Here is a 16,711-nt window from a genome sequence, read left to right on the forward strand (position 1 = left end):
AACACATTTATTATTTATTTATGTTACATATATAGATATTGAATTAAAGGAGAACGTTGTAAATGTATCAGTGTGTCTGTACATGATTGATTCATTTAAATACATTGTGGTGTTTTGGCGCCGCCTGCCGGACACACCCGGAAGTGTCGCTTCTCTTTGGGAGCGCTTGATTTGTGACAGCGGTGAACACGGCGCACTGGTGCTCGCTTGACTAAAGCTCCTCGGCGGTGCATGTAACCCGGAAAACCCGCTCTATGTTTGCTTTAAACGATGTAAATCTTTCCGTCAGTAACCTGTGAGGCGGTCCGAGCCCAGGTGTGGCTCCACCTGCCCCCCCACCCCACCCCACCCCCGGCTCTACCTGCCCCCCGGGGGGAGGCTGCAGTCACAGCCCAGACAGCTGAGAATCACGTGACGTGACGTGTAACCGGCATGGCGGCGCTGAGCTGAGGTAGCAGCTCTACTGGACGGACACCGATAGCCTGGCTTTGGTTAGCTTTCCTTGTCACCTGCTCATCCGCAGGGCCGGGCCGGACATGTCGGCCTGAGAGAGCAGCGGAACAAACCGAGAGATGCAACAACAACAACAACAACAGCAGCAGCAGCAGCAGCTTCAGCGGCTACAGCAGCAGAAGGCAGAAAACAGCAAAACCAAGAGCATGTTTCTGTCCAGGGCGCTGGAGAAAATCCTCTCTGATAAGGAGGTGAAGAGGAGCCAGCACAGCCAGCTGCGCAAAGCCTGCCAGGTGGCGCTCGGTGAGTGTTTTCTGCGCTGAATCCACTCGTGTTTTATGCGGTGCTTTAGGGGAACGTTTCTGTCGTGTCTGTCTGGTCACACAATCAGGGAGCTACACTGCTAGCTAGCTGGCTAGCTAGCTTTAGCTTGTCAGTGGCCTCCTTCGCGGTGTGTTCAGCCGTCTGTTGGCGTCTACGGGCGGCTGATCGTGTGTTCACATCACTCACAGCTTCATATTTATTCTGCTTTTTTTAATCAGCCTGTTATTGATGCTGTCAGCGTCGGCAGGTAAACAAGCTAACAGGCGTTAGCTGGTGGATGCTAGGTTAGCTAGCCAAACAGACCAATCCGTGTGTTGTACGTAGCACTGAGAGGCAGCCAGACAGCCCCGTCCTGCTCTGCACCCAGACACACAATCCGTCCGCCTCCAGGATCCTCTGACGTCCGAAGCTTTTCCATTCAACACAAACACGGATAGTGTTACACGCCGCTCCGCTCATTGTGTTTCAGCGGCGGTGTGACCCTCCTCCCTGCTGGGTGACAGCTATGAAACAGGTGCATGGTGTGTTGTTGGTGCGGATCAGACGTCTGACAGGCTGGACACAGAAAACCTCAGAACACCAAAAGCCAAAGTGAATTTCACTGATTCTGTCATATCCTGATAAACTTTGGTTTCTAATGTACTCATTGGGCTGCAGTCAATGTTTGGTTATTAGGGTGACATTTATTTAAAATACTCAGGAGGAGACAGACTGCAGTGAGTTTAGGGACAGACATCCACGGTTTAGTAATAATAACCACATAACAAGTGACAGTTGTGTTCATGTGTTGTCATATATTTAACTACACCTCAATTATAGCACAATAAAATGTGCTATCGTTGTTATTTAGCAGGTATTCTGTTCTGTATACTCACATTAATGCCACAGCTGCTGTTGTGAAGCCGCAAAATCTCGAGAAACATATTCTGACATTGCAAAACAGAACAAATTTTTATAGTAAAATATAATCAAGAAAGTAAACTGTGACGCTTTGTGACAGATAACCTGTCAGAGGTGAAGAAAAGTTATTAACTGTTAGACCCTGACTCATCCTGCCTCCATGTCGGGCTGGTTTGTAATTAGAATAAATTAATGAAGTTTGTGTTGAGTGTTGCTTAAATGCACTTCTGAGGGATTGTTAATTGATTACAAATATGTTAATGTCAGAAATGATACTGTAGATTAGCTGCAGTACCTGGCTGTGCCACCAGGTGGAGTTTAACACCGTAGGTCTGTGTTCCGGGGAGGTGCATTGTGGGAGTTCAGCTGGTGCAGTGCAACCATGAGAAAATGACTTGTGGCGTTTAATGGCTGCCAGCAGAGCTTTTAGGCTGTTAGCACCGTTAGCTAATAAATACACAGCAGCAGATGATCAACACGTGTTTGGTGACGTAGGTAGCGCGACATCTGTCACGTGACTGCAGTGAAAACGTATTGATTAGTTTATGTAATCATGCCAAATATGTCTACCTTGTGTTATTGACTGATCAGTTATTGATTGACAAGGCTGCCAACTATTGATTAAGGAATTTATTCAGACTTTGCACCCCATCGCACACTTCTCTGTCTTTGCTCATGTGAATCCTGCTGCTGCAGATGTTTAATAAACTCAGAGGAAAGACTCCTGCAAACATCTGGAAGCAACAAACTCCACTTCAGCTCCTGTTAACGCTTTTAAGGCGGCATGTGCCTCCATCGTTTAAAGGCAGACTGTCTTTTATGATGTTCATGGACGGGACGCACATCTGGCTGCTGCTAGCTTAGCTGCTACAGTATAACGCTGCCTTTAGGCTGTTAGCGCTGGTCGCTAGCATGAGTATGCTACGATAGCAGCAAGCTAGTGGCAGATTGTCTGGGCCAGATCACGCTGATTGAGCAGCATTTTACTGCCATCAAAGCTAAAGCATTAGCATGTGTATCTTGTGGTATCGATTAATCAGTTATTGATTTAAGGTGATTTTAATCTGTAAAGCACTTTGAATGACATTATTGTATGAAAAGCGCTTTAGAAATAAAGATTGACTTGACTTGACTTGATTGACAGGGCTGCCAACTATAGGTGAAAGAATTTATTCAAAAGCTCATGTCGATGCTGTCTGATGCTGCATTCATTCAATAAACTCAGAGGAAATAGTCCTAAACAGCTGGAAGCAACACATCCAGCTGTTGACCTGTTGACCACCTTTTATTCTGTTGTAGTTGTTAATTTCCTCTTTTGTTGTGTTTTTTATTCAGATTTGTTTTCCTAGTCGTTGTGTTTATGTCTTAATGGGTTACTTTCTTCTACTTGTTTAGCATTTTTGTTCAAACCCTGTTGTTTTAAATGGGCTTTATAAATAGCATTGACTTAACATGTCGATCCATTATTAAATCCAAACGGTGTCATTTGTGTTTTCTGAGATGTTTAAGGACGAGACGGACGTCTGGCTGCTGCTCGTTCAGCTCTTACAGTCTCGTGGTGCTTTCACTTGCATTCACTGGACTTTGGGTTTTGAATGAGTTTCAGATGTGGGACGGCTGTGGTTCCCCCTCGGATGTGTCTCTGGTAGCTTGTGATTCCCAGACAACTGGAGGGGCACCGATCAGATACAACTAGTCGGTTTTTTCTCTGTTTTAATGAGAGATTAAAAGTCATGCTGCTTTATCAGGACGTAGGCCGGCTTTACGTCCACAGGCGGTGAGTTGGAGCAGCTTCGTCTGCTCGCTGTGCTGGTCTACGGTGACACTCTCTCATTATTCATGATGCCGACAGAACACAACACTGCTTTTCTCAACCGGTCGCTCAACCAATGGAGGCTGGTTCTGTGTCCCGTTTTGTCTGTCTGCCTGTAAACACATTTAGACCTCCGTTGACGTTGAACTTTTCCAGCACCACATTTTTTCAAAGTTGTTCTTTATATTTTCATCCGTTGACGCTCTGATCTATGAGGTAAACAGTGGAGAGAGAGATTAGCCAGGTAACTAAACAATAAGAGTATTATTGACACCTGTCTAGTTGTGGTTGATTCACCATGAAGACAGGAAGTGAGCTGTGCTACTTACACGCCTGCTCGTTCCTCAGAACACACCGTCAGTCTAACGGCGATTGAGACATTTCTTGTGAATGTTGCACAAGTTGATGCTTCCTCCCTGTAGCTCTGCGATACGTGGCAGCTCGTCGGTTTGCCGGCGCCGTGCGTGAATCAAGCTGACGTGGTCGGTTGCACACGGATAAACACGGATTATTACACCGTGTGTCGTCACACCGGGCAGGTCGGAGGTGTGTGTGCAGCTTTGGACGCATCGATGTGGGTTTAAAATGACAAACAAATGGGAATGAATTGAGTCAGAGCACTCAATTAAATGCACATAATCAGAATACACAATCTTTGAAGAGAAATGCACTTGTCAGGCAACTAAAATGCAACAAACCCAACATGTCCGGTGTAGTTTGGCCCGGTTTCCTCCATGTGGCGTCACGCTGCTCTGAGCTGGACGTCGTTAACTCGTCATCTCTCTGTCTCCCTTTTCTTACAGATGAAATCAAGGAGGAACTGGAGAAGCAAAAGTAAGTATTCTCTGCACACGTCTTTTTTTTTTCTAGATTTTGTGTCCTCTGCTTGTGTGGAGGATGGACCTGATGAGTCAGCAGCGTTCAGGTAACCCACCTGTAGCTGCTGCCTTCACAGCTTCATTAAGGTTCAGGAGTTCAGAGTCCATGATGAAAACATATCGTAGGACAGATCGATTACCGTCCTGGCTGATCATCGTGGCCCATATTCTGATTCTGTAACGTGTGTTCAGCCTCCTCTCTCCGTCCGTCGTCACTCTGTGTCCCAGAACCGTCTCTCAAGCAGCAAAAACAAGAAACCAGGAAGTTAGCTTCTCTCACAGCTGCTAAAGCTACGCTAGCGGCTACGTTAGCATGCAGCCTGAAACAGCATCTGGATGACGATGATTAACGATAAGATCTGGACTTCAGTGGCTAATTAACGTGATAGAACAGTGAAATATTAACACAATAGAGAACAAAGGAGACAAACTGATCGATCTCAGTCCAACGTAGTCGCTCCTATTTCTGTTCTACATGTTTAGTTATAGTCGTACTTATTAACGAAGAAGCCTCGTTATGATGTCGGGTTCTCTGCTGGTTAAACATCTCATTAACCCTCAGAGGTTTTGTGTTTATAAACCACATAGAAGCATGTTCACCGTGCCCAAGGCCGGTGTCTTTATTTCAACACATTTCACATATTCTGGTAGATTAATCGTAGTTTCGGTTTCAGTTGGGGTTTGTTGCTCCTCCCCCTCGTTTATGATTCGTTAGAGCCCCCCCCCCCTCCGCCACAAAGGGGTTCGTTAGGGTCTTTTTAAACGAGGGGGAGGAGCAACAAACCCCCAGTTGAAACTCAGGTGTCAGTGACTCCTTAAGCATATCAGTGTGTGGAACTCCCAACCAGTCAGTCAGAACTGATGAAGCCTCTTGGATGAAACGTCTTCAAGGAACTCAAGCAAGTCCAGTTGCTACGATTAATCTACCAGAGAAACCACGACCTGGAAGACTGAGGATCTCCACAGACAAGATCTGACTCTTATTGTTTCACTTTAACAAACTATATTAACATTTTGGGCTAAAAAACACACAAAAAATCTAAAATCCGATTTGAAAATACACCATTTATTACAATAACAACCACAAACACGCCTAACGAAGCATTTTAGACGTTGAAAATGTGATCATAGGCGGCAGATCTGAACACAGTAAATTTGATATAAAATCAAACTAAACATTTTTAGCTACGTACAAAGCAGGCGTTCTTCCTGTTTTTATCGATGCCACTTCTGAAAAGAGTTTGTGTCCAGAATGAGGAGCTGCACTTCCACAGACTTTCCTTCACTTTTGTTTTGTAAAGCGACAGAAAATGTTGAAAGAAACGCGACACCTGCACCCATATCTTACATTTTACACACGTTTTTTTATTCACGCTCGGTCATAACATCATGTCTCTGGTGTTATGTGGTCTATCGACATGAAACAAAACCTGTGAGAGAGTTTAAAGTCTGCATCTTCGAGTGAAGTCGACAGCATCGCTAGGTTTTCTGTCGTGACGTCTTGCTGGCGTGACAGCGGACCTCTAAGGGTTCATATCATTTATCGTTGTTCTTGATCACCACTAATCGGCATCAGCTGATCCCTAATGCGTACTCAAATGTTAGCTCTTGATTAATTGGCGCTCAGAGGATCTGCAGCCTCAGTGTTTACAGAAGGCCGCTCTCAGCTGTCTGCCTCCGTCTCCACCCTCCAGGGATGGCACCGTGGTCCCGCCCAGAGCCAACTACATCGAGGCCGACAAGTACGTGCTGCCCTTCGAGCTGGCCTGTCAGTCCAAGTCCCCCCGGATAGTCTCCACCTCGCTGGACTGTCTGCAGGTTAATGCTCACCACACACACACACTCACACACTAACGAGCTGCCGGTAACAAACCTCCTCAGCAGGTGTTGTCCCTGATGGCATGAGTAGCCTGAAGGTGGCAGGGTGGCGCCAGGCTCAGATCCTGCTACACCTGTTCCTCACCTTCTGAACAATGGCTCCACATTCCTGACAAACACTCCGTTCTTTAGTCCGCCAGCAGCTACACGAGTACGTCTGCTCTGGTTGTCGTCACGTTTCACACACACACACACACACACACACACACACACACACACACACACTCAGACAGGCTTGTTAATACAGTTTATTTGAGATACAGTAAACACCTTTATTAATCCCGATGTGAGCAGCAAAGGGGAAACATTTAGGAAATATCAGAAAAAAAACATAAGTACGAATTCAGATTGTCCAAATTCCTCTGGATGCCCATGAACAATATTACAAATATCGATAATATATCACAGATTTATCCAGAAGTAGGACAGCACTGATGTTGCACATATAAACATGTGCTTATTTAACTTTTCATACGACTAATTCTACTTGTTTCATCACCGTTTTCTTTGTATTCTGATGTTTTTAATCATGATTTACACAAATACAGCAGCGTGAGTTTGATCAGAACGATGCAGCATAGGTTCAGTTTATATTTTGATTGATTTACAATAGCAGTGGTGCCCTCGGCTGTTTTTACACCCAGTTTATTCCAAGGATGAACGATATTATTCATGCAAAATATCTATAATTTAGAGATTGTCGTGACAGATATGAGTCATGGTTTTAGTGATTTTTTTTTCCTGCAGCACCAAATATTAAAACAATTATGTTATTTTCTATTTTTTTCTGTTCCTCTACTTTAGAATAATATCATCTGTGGGTGAAGTTGTAGCTCCACGAGGCTTCGTTTGGTTTGTTGTGACACGTTTTGCCTTTTATGAAAACTTTGTGTTTAGGTTTGAATTAATTGTTGAGCTCGAGTTTATCTCAGTGACTTTGGACACGACCTGTAATTTTGTAAATTCTGTGCTACAAACTGAAAGTCATCAGCCCTGACAGTGCTGGACAGAAAGGACGTGACGTTGGATGTTTAGTTTGCACTAATGGACGTGCAGGATTCAGTGTTTTGGGAGCTGCAGCTTTGATTTTTGACACAAAAACTGTCTGTTGTAAGTTCCTCCACTTATTTAAAGTGCACTCACCTGCTCAGCTTTGCACAAACCACCTGTAGTTACTCAAAAATGACCTTTTCTTTCCCCCAAACCAAACACACGTGAGCTCTCATAAACCTGAAGCGAGCAGGAATGCAGAATAACACACAAAGCTACTAAACCGTACATCAGACTTGCCTCTGAGCTGTTCCTCGTCTCTCCACGGCAGAAGCTGATTGCGTACGGACACATCACCGGAAACGCCCCCGACAGCAGAACTCCGGGGAAGCGGCTGATCGACCGGCTGGTGGAAACCATCTGCAACTGCTTCCAGGGTCCGCAGACCGACGAGGGAGTCCAGCTCCAGATCATCAAGGTACCGCCGGCCGGTCTCCTCACATCTGGCCGCCGTCAGATCCTCCAGCTGTCGGCGTTGTTGTTGTTGTTGTTGTTTACCTGAACTGTCAGAGCTGAGACCTCCAAACTGGAGTTTCTACGTTTTATGTGAAAGCCGAGGAAGCTTCTGATAGTTTGAGTTAAATAATAAGAAGGAGTTGTATTTATCCCTGGATCTGATTGGAAAAGTTAATTAATCTCTCAATTTTAGTCCAGAAAAACTGCAAAGTTGGATTTAATTCCTTCTTTTATAGGTTTCATTGGAGCTCTACTAAATTTAAATGGTGCGTTATTGTCATGTTTGGTTGTGTGTAAAAGGATCTACCTCATGGAATTGATCATGTAAGTCCTAAACCCTCTGAACCTCAGCCCCATTGGTTAATTTTTACTGCAATATAAAGTCCAGCAGCTCTGAGGAAACAATACAACCAAGACTAGAAGTAAGAGAACTCAAAACATACAGATTTTTTGCAGTTTAACAAAGTTGTGATACCATAAATTCTCTCTCTATATAAAAAAAAATCAACAATTTAATTTTGCCAATTATTGATTTTACACAAATTGAGAAAAACCTGGAATCAAAACGTGGATCTACAGGCTTTAGATTATTATATATTTTTGTTTCCATACTATCTGCCTGGTGTGAACACTGGCTGCAGTTCAGCCGAAAACTCCCAGAATTTTTCTTTCCTGACTGTTGCTCACAGATGAGTTGTTCATAGCTTCATGTTTACGGCAAGGAGTGCAGAATTTTTCATTTTTACAGCATCTGGTTTTTGTAAATATATTTTTTTTGGCAGGTTTTTAAATGAGACGTTTAGAATAAAGTGATTTTGATAAAATGTCACATTTCAAACTTAGATTTGGTTCATTTTTTGCTACGAAACCAAAAGTAAACACGTGACGACTTCAGTGCTCATCAGTAAATGAACATTTTCTACAGTTTCTGGCTCTGAATTATTATTTAAAATTGTACATTTCAAACCCGGCAGCAGCAGCAGCAGCAGCAGCAGCACCGGGGCTTCAGAGTTCAGACTTGTTCTTCCATTTATTCACCTTTTAGCCTCGATAGCGTCTTTGTGTTGAAGCAGTCGCTGTGATCAACAACTGGTGCTTGTTTAAGTTGCCCGTAGCTCATGGAAGACACATCCTGGTCGGCTGTAAAGGGCAAAGTCTCTCCTTGAAGCGGCACAACGTTTTATCACTGTTGACAAAAGATTTAGAGGACAGCTTATCAACATCTGTTTGGATTACAGGCACCGCTGAAGGAGGCTTGAATGTCAGCGCAGGTCATTCATAAAAGCTGGTTTGCACATGAAATGCCACTTCAGGGAAGCAGCCTTGCAGATATTGTTTCAATAACTTGTTGAATGATGCGCCCCAGATGCGGTAAATGAGTGTGATAGCGGCACATCTGTGGCTTTGACGCGATGGAGGGAAGTCGAGCGGTGACTCAGCAGCAGCAGCAGCAGCAGCAGCTGGTTTGACAGCAGACGTCCTGCGCGATAAGTCGTGACTTCCTCTTGTCTCCGTCCAGGCGCTGCTGACGGCGGTGACCTCGCCTCACATCGAGATCCACGAGGGCACGGTGCTGCTGACCGTCAGGACCTGCTACAACATCTACCTGGCCAGCCGCAACCTCATCAACCAGACCACCGCCAAGGCCACGCTCACGCAGATGCTCAACGTCATCTTCACGCGCATGGAGAACCAGGCCGTCAGTTTAACGCCCTCACAGCACGTCACAGCCGTTTTAGCCAAACATGGGGAAATTACGACTTTCTCTTCACTCTGGTTTTAAATTAGATTAGTCCTGAAGGGACAAGGGACAGCCCTGAAGTACATTTAAATCAATTAACGATTTATTTCTTCAGCATATTTCAGAGTAAATTAAAACCTGTCCAGTAGAAAATTATCATAAATAAACTGGAAAAAAGGCAAATTCTGTCATTGTGAGAAGCTGGAACCATGAAATGTTTGGTGTTTTTTTAGTGGAAGGACTTGATTAAAAAAAATATCTAAGTAGTTAATCGCATTTTTATCAAACAACAATATTTGACACCATAAGCAAAGTCAAATAAATGTTGGTTGACGACTGAATCAATGAACAGACGTAAACGTCAATCAGAGTCAGAATGCACTTTATTATCACGTTACAGTGTACAACCATGTAGGAGAGCTCAGATCAAAAGAATTACAACCAGTAAAAGAAAATAAAGTGCAAAATTGCTCAGTAAAAACATAAAAGATAATAAAAGGATAAATATATAAAAGGTAAGAAATAAAAGATTTAAAAAGTGTTACACAAGATATTGGATGTCTTACATACTTAAACAACAGAAGTGTTTATTTTTCATCTGTATTTATCTGCAGTTTTCGTCCGTCTACTCCACTCCAAACTCAACGTGCGATTAGAGCGATTAGATTCAGCATTCTCAGACTTTTTCTCTTATTGTTGCACAGTTTGCACACCACCGTGCTCTTATCCAAACTGCCATCAAGAAGTTAAAAAGAAAAACAAAAAAAAAATAACTTCCTGTCCAACAAGCCCAACAACGCGTCTTGTCTACCATCACCGTTAAAAATTTCTTGTGGGACGCCGCTGTAGCTCACCTGGTTGAGCTGGTATCCTATGTGTAGGGCTACAGTCCCAATGTGGAGGTCATGAGTTCGAATCCCGCTCATAACCCTTTCCCACATGTCCTCCCCCCATTCTTCTCCCCTACTTTCCTGTCTCTCTCTGACTGCGCTATCCAATAAAGGCACAAAGGCCAAAAAAATAACTTAAAAAAACCCAAAAAGCAAAACCAAACTTTCTTGTACGCTGACGTCGCTCGGTGCATCTTCTTCGCAGCTGGTAAACCAACTGTAGTTGCGTTAGCGCCACCTACTGGCTGGAGTGTTACTGCACCAGCGATGCGCCAGAAATTAGGGAACTAAAAAAAAGGTGCGATCAAATGCGTTTTTTTTACGCATTATTTTTTTCTGTAATTAATTAATCGAAATTAACGCGTTCAAGTTCCAGCTGGGTATTTCTACATGAAGAATGAATGATCAAAATAGTTGACAGTTAAGTTTCCATCAGCCAGCTAGTTGTTTAAGCTGTACTTGTATTTACTGTATTTATAGCAAAACATTTAATTCTAAGTAGTGACAACCATCTGCTAACTAAATATAGCGCAGCATCATTGTTGAAAAGAGAATAATCGAGCTAATTACTGCAGATTTCTGAAATATTTGGGTTAACAAACTCTTTAATTTATGAGAAAAATCTTTAATTTCTGTTTTAGTTGAGCTTCAGAAATCAAGGTTAAGACTTATTTTCCTCTGGGTTTGTATTTAAACGTCCCTCTGCCGCCTCCACAGGCTCTGGAGGCTCAGGAGCAGGAGAAGGACCGGCTCCGTCTGCCACAGCAGAACCCGTCTCCGGTCCCGGGCGGCCGGAGGTCTGGTTCCCCTCGGTCCGACCGGACCCCCACCCCGGAGCCCCAGAGCTCCCCATCCCCGGCAGCCAGCACCCCAGACCTCACCAACACCTCCAGCTCCACCCCCCCGCCGCCACCGGCCCCGGACTCAGAGCAGGACCACGCGTCGGAAACGCCCTCCATCAACGGAGAACCCGAAGGCGACAGCGCTCCGATGAACGGAGGAGCCGAACAGGTCACACCATCTAGAGGTACGTGTTGGCTTTTAGCTTAGATTTTAAGTTCTAGCTCGATTAAAGCCTGAACAACACCTGGAGGTGTAAACGTGGACTCCACAGTGTAACAGCTTCATTGATGTTTATGGCTCTTCATAGTTTTTGGTGTTTGTTTAACTCAGATTCAGTTTTCGAAGATGCTGCAGAAACGTCTCCTACAGAAGCTCAGGAGGCCGAAGAGGTGGACCAACCAGAAAACAGCTCAAACCCTGCAGCGACTGAAGGAGAACAACAGACCAACAGTGGAACAGGTCGGAACCTTTCGCCTCTCCTAAACGTTGATACAGATGTCGGCATCGTTGTTGTTTATCATGTTTTCCACAATATGGTTATCAGAGCCGATATTTGGTATTTTTCCAATCATTGAAACCATTCTGGCTCTGATGCAGCCTCCCCTCTGTCTGTCATCACTCTGTGGTCCCTGATTGGTCACATGTCACAAGTAACAGCCAATCACTGGAAGCCGTTGTTTACACAGAGAGACAGATGAGCACATTAGCAGAGCTGTGTTTGGAAGGCGAGGCAGCAGATGATGATGTTGAAGGTCTAATAAACCCTGAGGTCTTCCACGAGCGTGCTCACTTTCCCTATTACACAGAAAACACCCTCATGAGTCACATATTGGTTTCAGTGCCGCTACAACTTACTTTGCAGACGGTGCTCGGCTAATGCTATCGCTAATAGATTTTCTGTACCTCTTTGCCTGTAGCTAACGCTGTCTGGAGCATGGTAGCATCTTTCTAAAGTGACATTAACTTAAAACTCTTCTCTAACTGACAGACACGACCCTCTAGCAGAGACACAAGCTGTAAAAACTGAACAAGAAGCGCAGCTACAAATCAGGAAATTAGCTGCTGTCACGGTAGCTAAAGCTACGCTAATGACTAGTGGCTAAATTAGAAGGCAGTCACGGATTACCCAGAAACAACGTCTGCAGAAGAATAAGAAATTAAGCTTAGTGGGGATTAAAAGTGAACAAAAATAATATCAATGTTGAATGTTGCTGTTAATATGTTTTGTGTATCAGTTCCAAATATCGGTCATCTGCCTTTCTTGATTGTGAAAATCAACACAAAAAAAAGACGATCCCTGTTTCACCATCACGACCTGAAAACTTCCCCTCTGGCCTCCGTTCCAGGACGCGATCTCCCGGTTCACCCGGTTCCAGAGCAGACGGATGTGGTTCCTCCTCGGGTCCGGACAGAAGGTCAGCAGATGAACGGCATCATCGAGGATCGTTCTTCTGTTTCCTCCACCGACATGCTGGTGAGCAGAGCGGTGGCGGCATTACTTATTCATCCGCAGTGTGCCGAGCCTCCTCTGAAGTCGACCTGAAAGCGTTCGTGCTTCATTATTTACAGCCAATAAACTGTCAGTTTGATTTATAAACACGTATCGGACTTTTGAAATGACAGCAGCAAAGTCATGTAACGGTGAAGAATATCATATGAGCTGTTGTTAAATAGTCCCGATCAGCAAAAATACAAAAAAAAAAGTAAATGGAAGAATGTTGTGACTCAGTGAGAGTGACTGAATCAGACTCATTTTCTGATGCTATTCTTGTGTTTGCAATGATTTCATGCCACATTTTATGCTTTGAATTTTATTGCTTCTTGTTGCTCGTTGTAGCTTTGTGCTCTAAATGAAGTCTCTATCATTAACATTAATGAACCTGTTGAGCAGAAAATAGTGACTCTGGAGCTCCGCTGGGAACCTGGAAGTGTTGTGACAGTTTCAAGAAGTCACTTTGCCTTTTTATGTTGTATAGAGTGGGTCTGATTTCCTTTTCCTTGTGCGTCAGGATGCTGAAGCGCTGCAGGGACCTCACAACGCCGCCCGCTTCTCTCACATCCTGCAGAAAGACGCCTTCCTGGTGTTCCGCTCTCTGTGCAAACTCTCCATGAAGCCTCTTGCCGATGGACCTCCTGACCCAAAGTGAGTGTTTCGTCATCCTAGTTCATCAAATTAAGGATTCAATCATAACCATAATAATCCACACCTCGACCTAAAATCATTTTCTGGATGGTTATCTCGTCTTTTATTTGGTATCCTCATGCTATTGTTCGCAGAAAAGGAGTATCTACCTTTGGCCTAGTGCTTCATCTCAGTCTTCAGATTAACTTGCCCTTTTCCATCCCGGTGTGGCCCTGTCATCTCTGGTTACCGTAACATTAGACCCCGGGCCAGTTAGCGTGAATAGGCCTGAGTAAACCGAACCCAGGAAGAAGCTCACAAAGAAGACAGTCTGCCCTTCATGAGATGCTGAATAATAACCATTATCCCGCTCTGAGCCAACTGTACGTCACAATTCATAGACGGGGAATTTCTCGCCCGAGCCTGATCTGATAATTCCTCTCGCCTCGCAGGTCTCATGAGTTGCGGTCCAAGATCGTCTCTCTGCAGCTGCTGCTGTCGGTGCTGCAGGGCGCCGGCCCGGTGTTCCGCACGCACGAGATGTTCGTCAACGCCATCAAACAGTATCTGTGCGTGGCGTTGTCCAAGAACGGCGTCTCGTCTGTGCCCGAGGTGTTCGAGCTCTCCCTGGCCATCTTCCTCACCCTGCTCTCCCACTTTAAGGTCCACCTGAAGATGCAGATTGAGGTAGAAACCCCAGAGTAGCAGCGACCTTTACACCCAACAGCTATGCTATGTTTAAAACGCTGACCTTTTATCTTCTGCCTCGTCCTTCTTTGCCTCCAGGTGTTTTTCCGGGAGATTTTTCTGACCATCCTGGAGACGTCGACCAGCTCCTTCGAGCACAAGTGGATGGTCATTCAGACACTAACACGCATCTGTGCAGGTACACGTTCACTGATGCTACACGGGGGTACGTCAGAAAGCTCTCGACTTCCCCAGAAAACATCACAGCATAAAGATTGTTGCTTTATTTTATTAAATGCACTGATGTTCAAGCTTCACTGTCCCGTCTAAAGCTACATGCAGCTGCTTCTGCCGCCTGATGCTGTGTGGACGGATGCATTTATCACAGCTTTGCTCTCCTTTATTGTTTAATTGCATCTTTTAGTTCAGCAGCTGTGATGCATTGTGGTCTCTAGTCGTGGTTTGACCCGTTTTGCAAGAAGTCAGTCATGAACAATCCTTCACTTTGCCGACACATGCCACTTGTTGGTGAAGAGCTGGTGTGTTTCCATCGTTTGCTTTGTAATATATTAACAGACATCGACATCAGGCTTTGTAGTGTACAGTTATACCCCAAAACAGGAGTTATGTCCCATGTTTCTGAGAGTCGGAGAGCTTTTTGAAGTACCTTCGTACATCTTCCTACGACTAAGCTGCAGATGTAGGTCACCCTGTTTCAGTTTTTTTCTGCCTCTACTGATCAAAGATGTGACGTCTGGTAGCGTCACATGAGAGAACGGAGCTGATGCTGTATTCTAGCAGATGCTGAGAGACACAATTAGTGAAAGATAGCCAGTAAATAGATGTTTAAACATTTTACATTTTTAAAAAAAGGGAGTTTGTAAATGCTGTGCAAGCGCTGTGAGATGACACATGTTGTGAATTTATCTATATAAATAAAACTGAATTGATAAAATTGACATGTTGGTGTAAGTTGGACGGGGGAACATCATCCCATCGTGTTACCACACTGCAGTCACTCAACTGACTGGCATGAATGCATGTAGCACAAGCTCTGTGAAATAATCTTATTGCTATTACACGGCCTCGTGGAACAGTCACTGTATGAGCATGTGACAAATAAAACTCCTGAATCTTGAAATAAGTTCAGGATGTTCAGGATCTGGTAAAAAAAACAACTTAGAATTTGGATTGCCTTTAAATTTTTAAGAAGAAAAACTCTGAGTGTGGATGTGATTTTGCTGCAAAACAAGTTATTATTGTAATTACTGATTTATTGTAGGTTGCCAGGTTGTTTAATTAAATATTTATCTTATATCCATCTTAAATATTTACTGCACAATGTTGTTCTGTTTGCTGCTGGACCTGGGTAATGAATTTCGTTCCCTCGTGTTTTTTGGATTTGATAAAAGTGAAACTGATCACATGAGCCAGCAATATGTTATCACCACATTTTACGAATAAAGTTGTTTTTTTTACAATCACATTGAGCAGTTTTTGATCTCCTCTGGGTTTCCTCCCTCCAGATGCTCAGTGCGTGGTCGACATCTACGTGAACTACGACTGTGACTTAAATGCCGCCAACATTTTTGAGCGTCTCGTCAACGACCTGTCGAAGATCGCTCAGGGCCGGAGTGGCCAGGAGCTGGGCATGACTCCTCTGCAGGTTAAACACCACACCAGAGTCCTCACATTTAAGGTTTATATTTTAAATCCTTCACTAAAATGATTTTGTGTGATACCTGCAGGAGCTGAGCCTTCGTAAAAAGGGTTTGGAGTGTCTGGTGTCCATCCTTAAATGTATGGTGGAGTGGAGCAAAGACATGTACGTCAACCCGAACCTTCAGGCGAACCTCGGTGAGTTTCCGTGGATGTGTGAGTGATGCACGGGAGGCTGAGGAGTCTAAACATGAACTTAATATGTGAATGTTTTGTGTGCAGGTCAGGAGCATCCGTCCGACAGCGAGGCAGGAGAGCTGAAGCTTCCTGAGCAGCTGGCCGGACGTCGGGACAGCATCAGCTCGCTGGACTCCACCGTCTCCTCCAGCGTGGCCACGTCGCAGGCCGACCATCCGGAGCAGTACGAGGTCATCAAGCAGCAGAAGGACATCATCGAGCACGGCATCGAACTGTGAGCGCCTTTTTCTCAGTCGTTTTAGGATTAATTTAGGATCGATGAGCAAACGTTTGTCTTTTCGTTCTCTCTGCAGCTTCAACAAGAAGCCGAAGCGCGGCATCCAGTACCTGCAGGACCAGGGCATGTTGGGCTCCACAGCCGAGGACATCGCCCAGTTCCTCCACCAAGAGGACCGACTGGACACGGTGAGGAACAGCACAAACCTGAAGCATGCGTCGAACCCGCTCAGTCAGGTTTGTAACCCTGCAACTGCTTTACCTGTGCACCCGCAGACGCAGGTGGGCGAGTTCCTGGGCGAGAACATCAAGTTCAACAAAGAGGTGATGTACTGCTACGTGGACCATCTGGACTTTTGCGGACGGGACTTTGTGTCTGCGCTCCGAGCGTTTCTGGAGGGCTTCAGGCTGCCGGGGGAGGCCCAGAAGATCGACAGGCTGATGGAGAAGTTTGCTGCTCGGTACCTGGAGTGCAACCAGGGGTAAGATCCGCAATGTCCTGCTACTTTATGTGGGATTTAGAGAGAAGTGTTTGTGCTTGAC

General features: G+C 44.8%; 1 protein-coding gene across 1 annotated transcript; it reads left to right on the forward strand.

Annotated features, from left to right (window-relative positions):
* Positions 1–428: 428 nt before the first annotated feature.
* Positions 429–16,654, forward strand: LOC103362015 (brefeldin A-inhibited guanine nucleotide-exchange protein 2-like). Its single transcript, XM_008288260.1, has 16 exons — positions 429–756; positions 4,294–4,324; positions 6,063–6,186; positions 7,568–7,714; positions 9,272–9,451; positions 11,101–11,410; positions 11,557–11,685; positions 12,573–12,700; positions 13,236–13,369; positions 13,801–14,035; positions 14,135–14,234; positions 15,562–15,701; positions 15,784–15,892; positions 15,977–16,166; positions 16,246–16,357; positions 16,445–16,654. The coding sequence occupies exons 1-16, from the start codon at positions 573–575 to the stop codon at positions 16,652–16,654; spliced, it is 2,463 nt and encodes an 820-aa protein (XP_008286482.1). The 5' UTR covers positions 429–572.
* The last annotated feature ends 57 nt before the right edge of the window (positions 16,655–16,711 follow it).

The sequence above is a fragment of the Stegastes partitus genome, unplaced genomic scaffold (assembly GCF_000690725.1).
Source record: "Stegastes partitus isolate 25-593 unplaced genomic scaffold, Stegastes_partitus-1.0.2 Scaffold549, whole genome shotgun sequence".
NCBI lineage: Eukaryota > Metazoa > Chordata > Actinopteri > Pomacentridae > Stegastes > Stegastes partitus.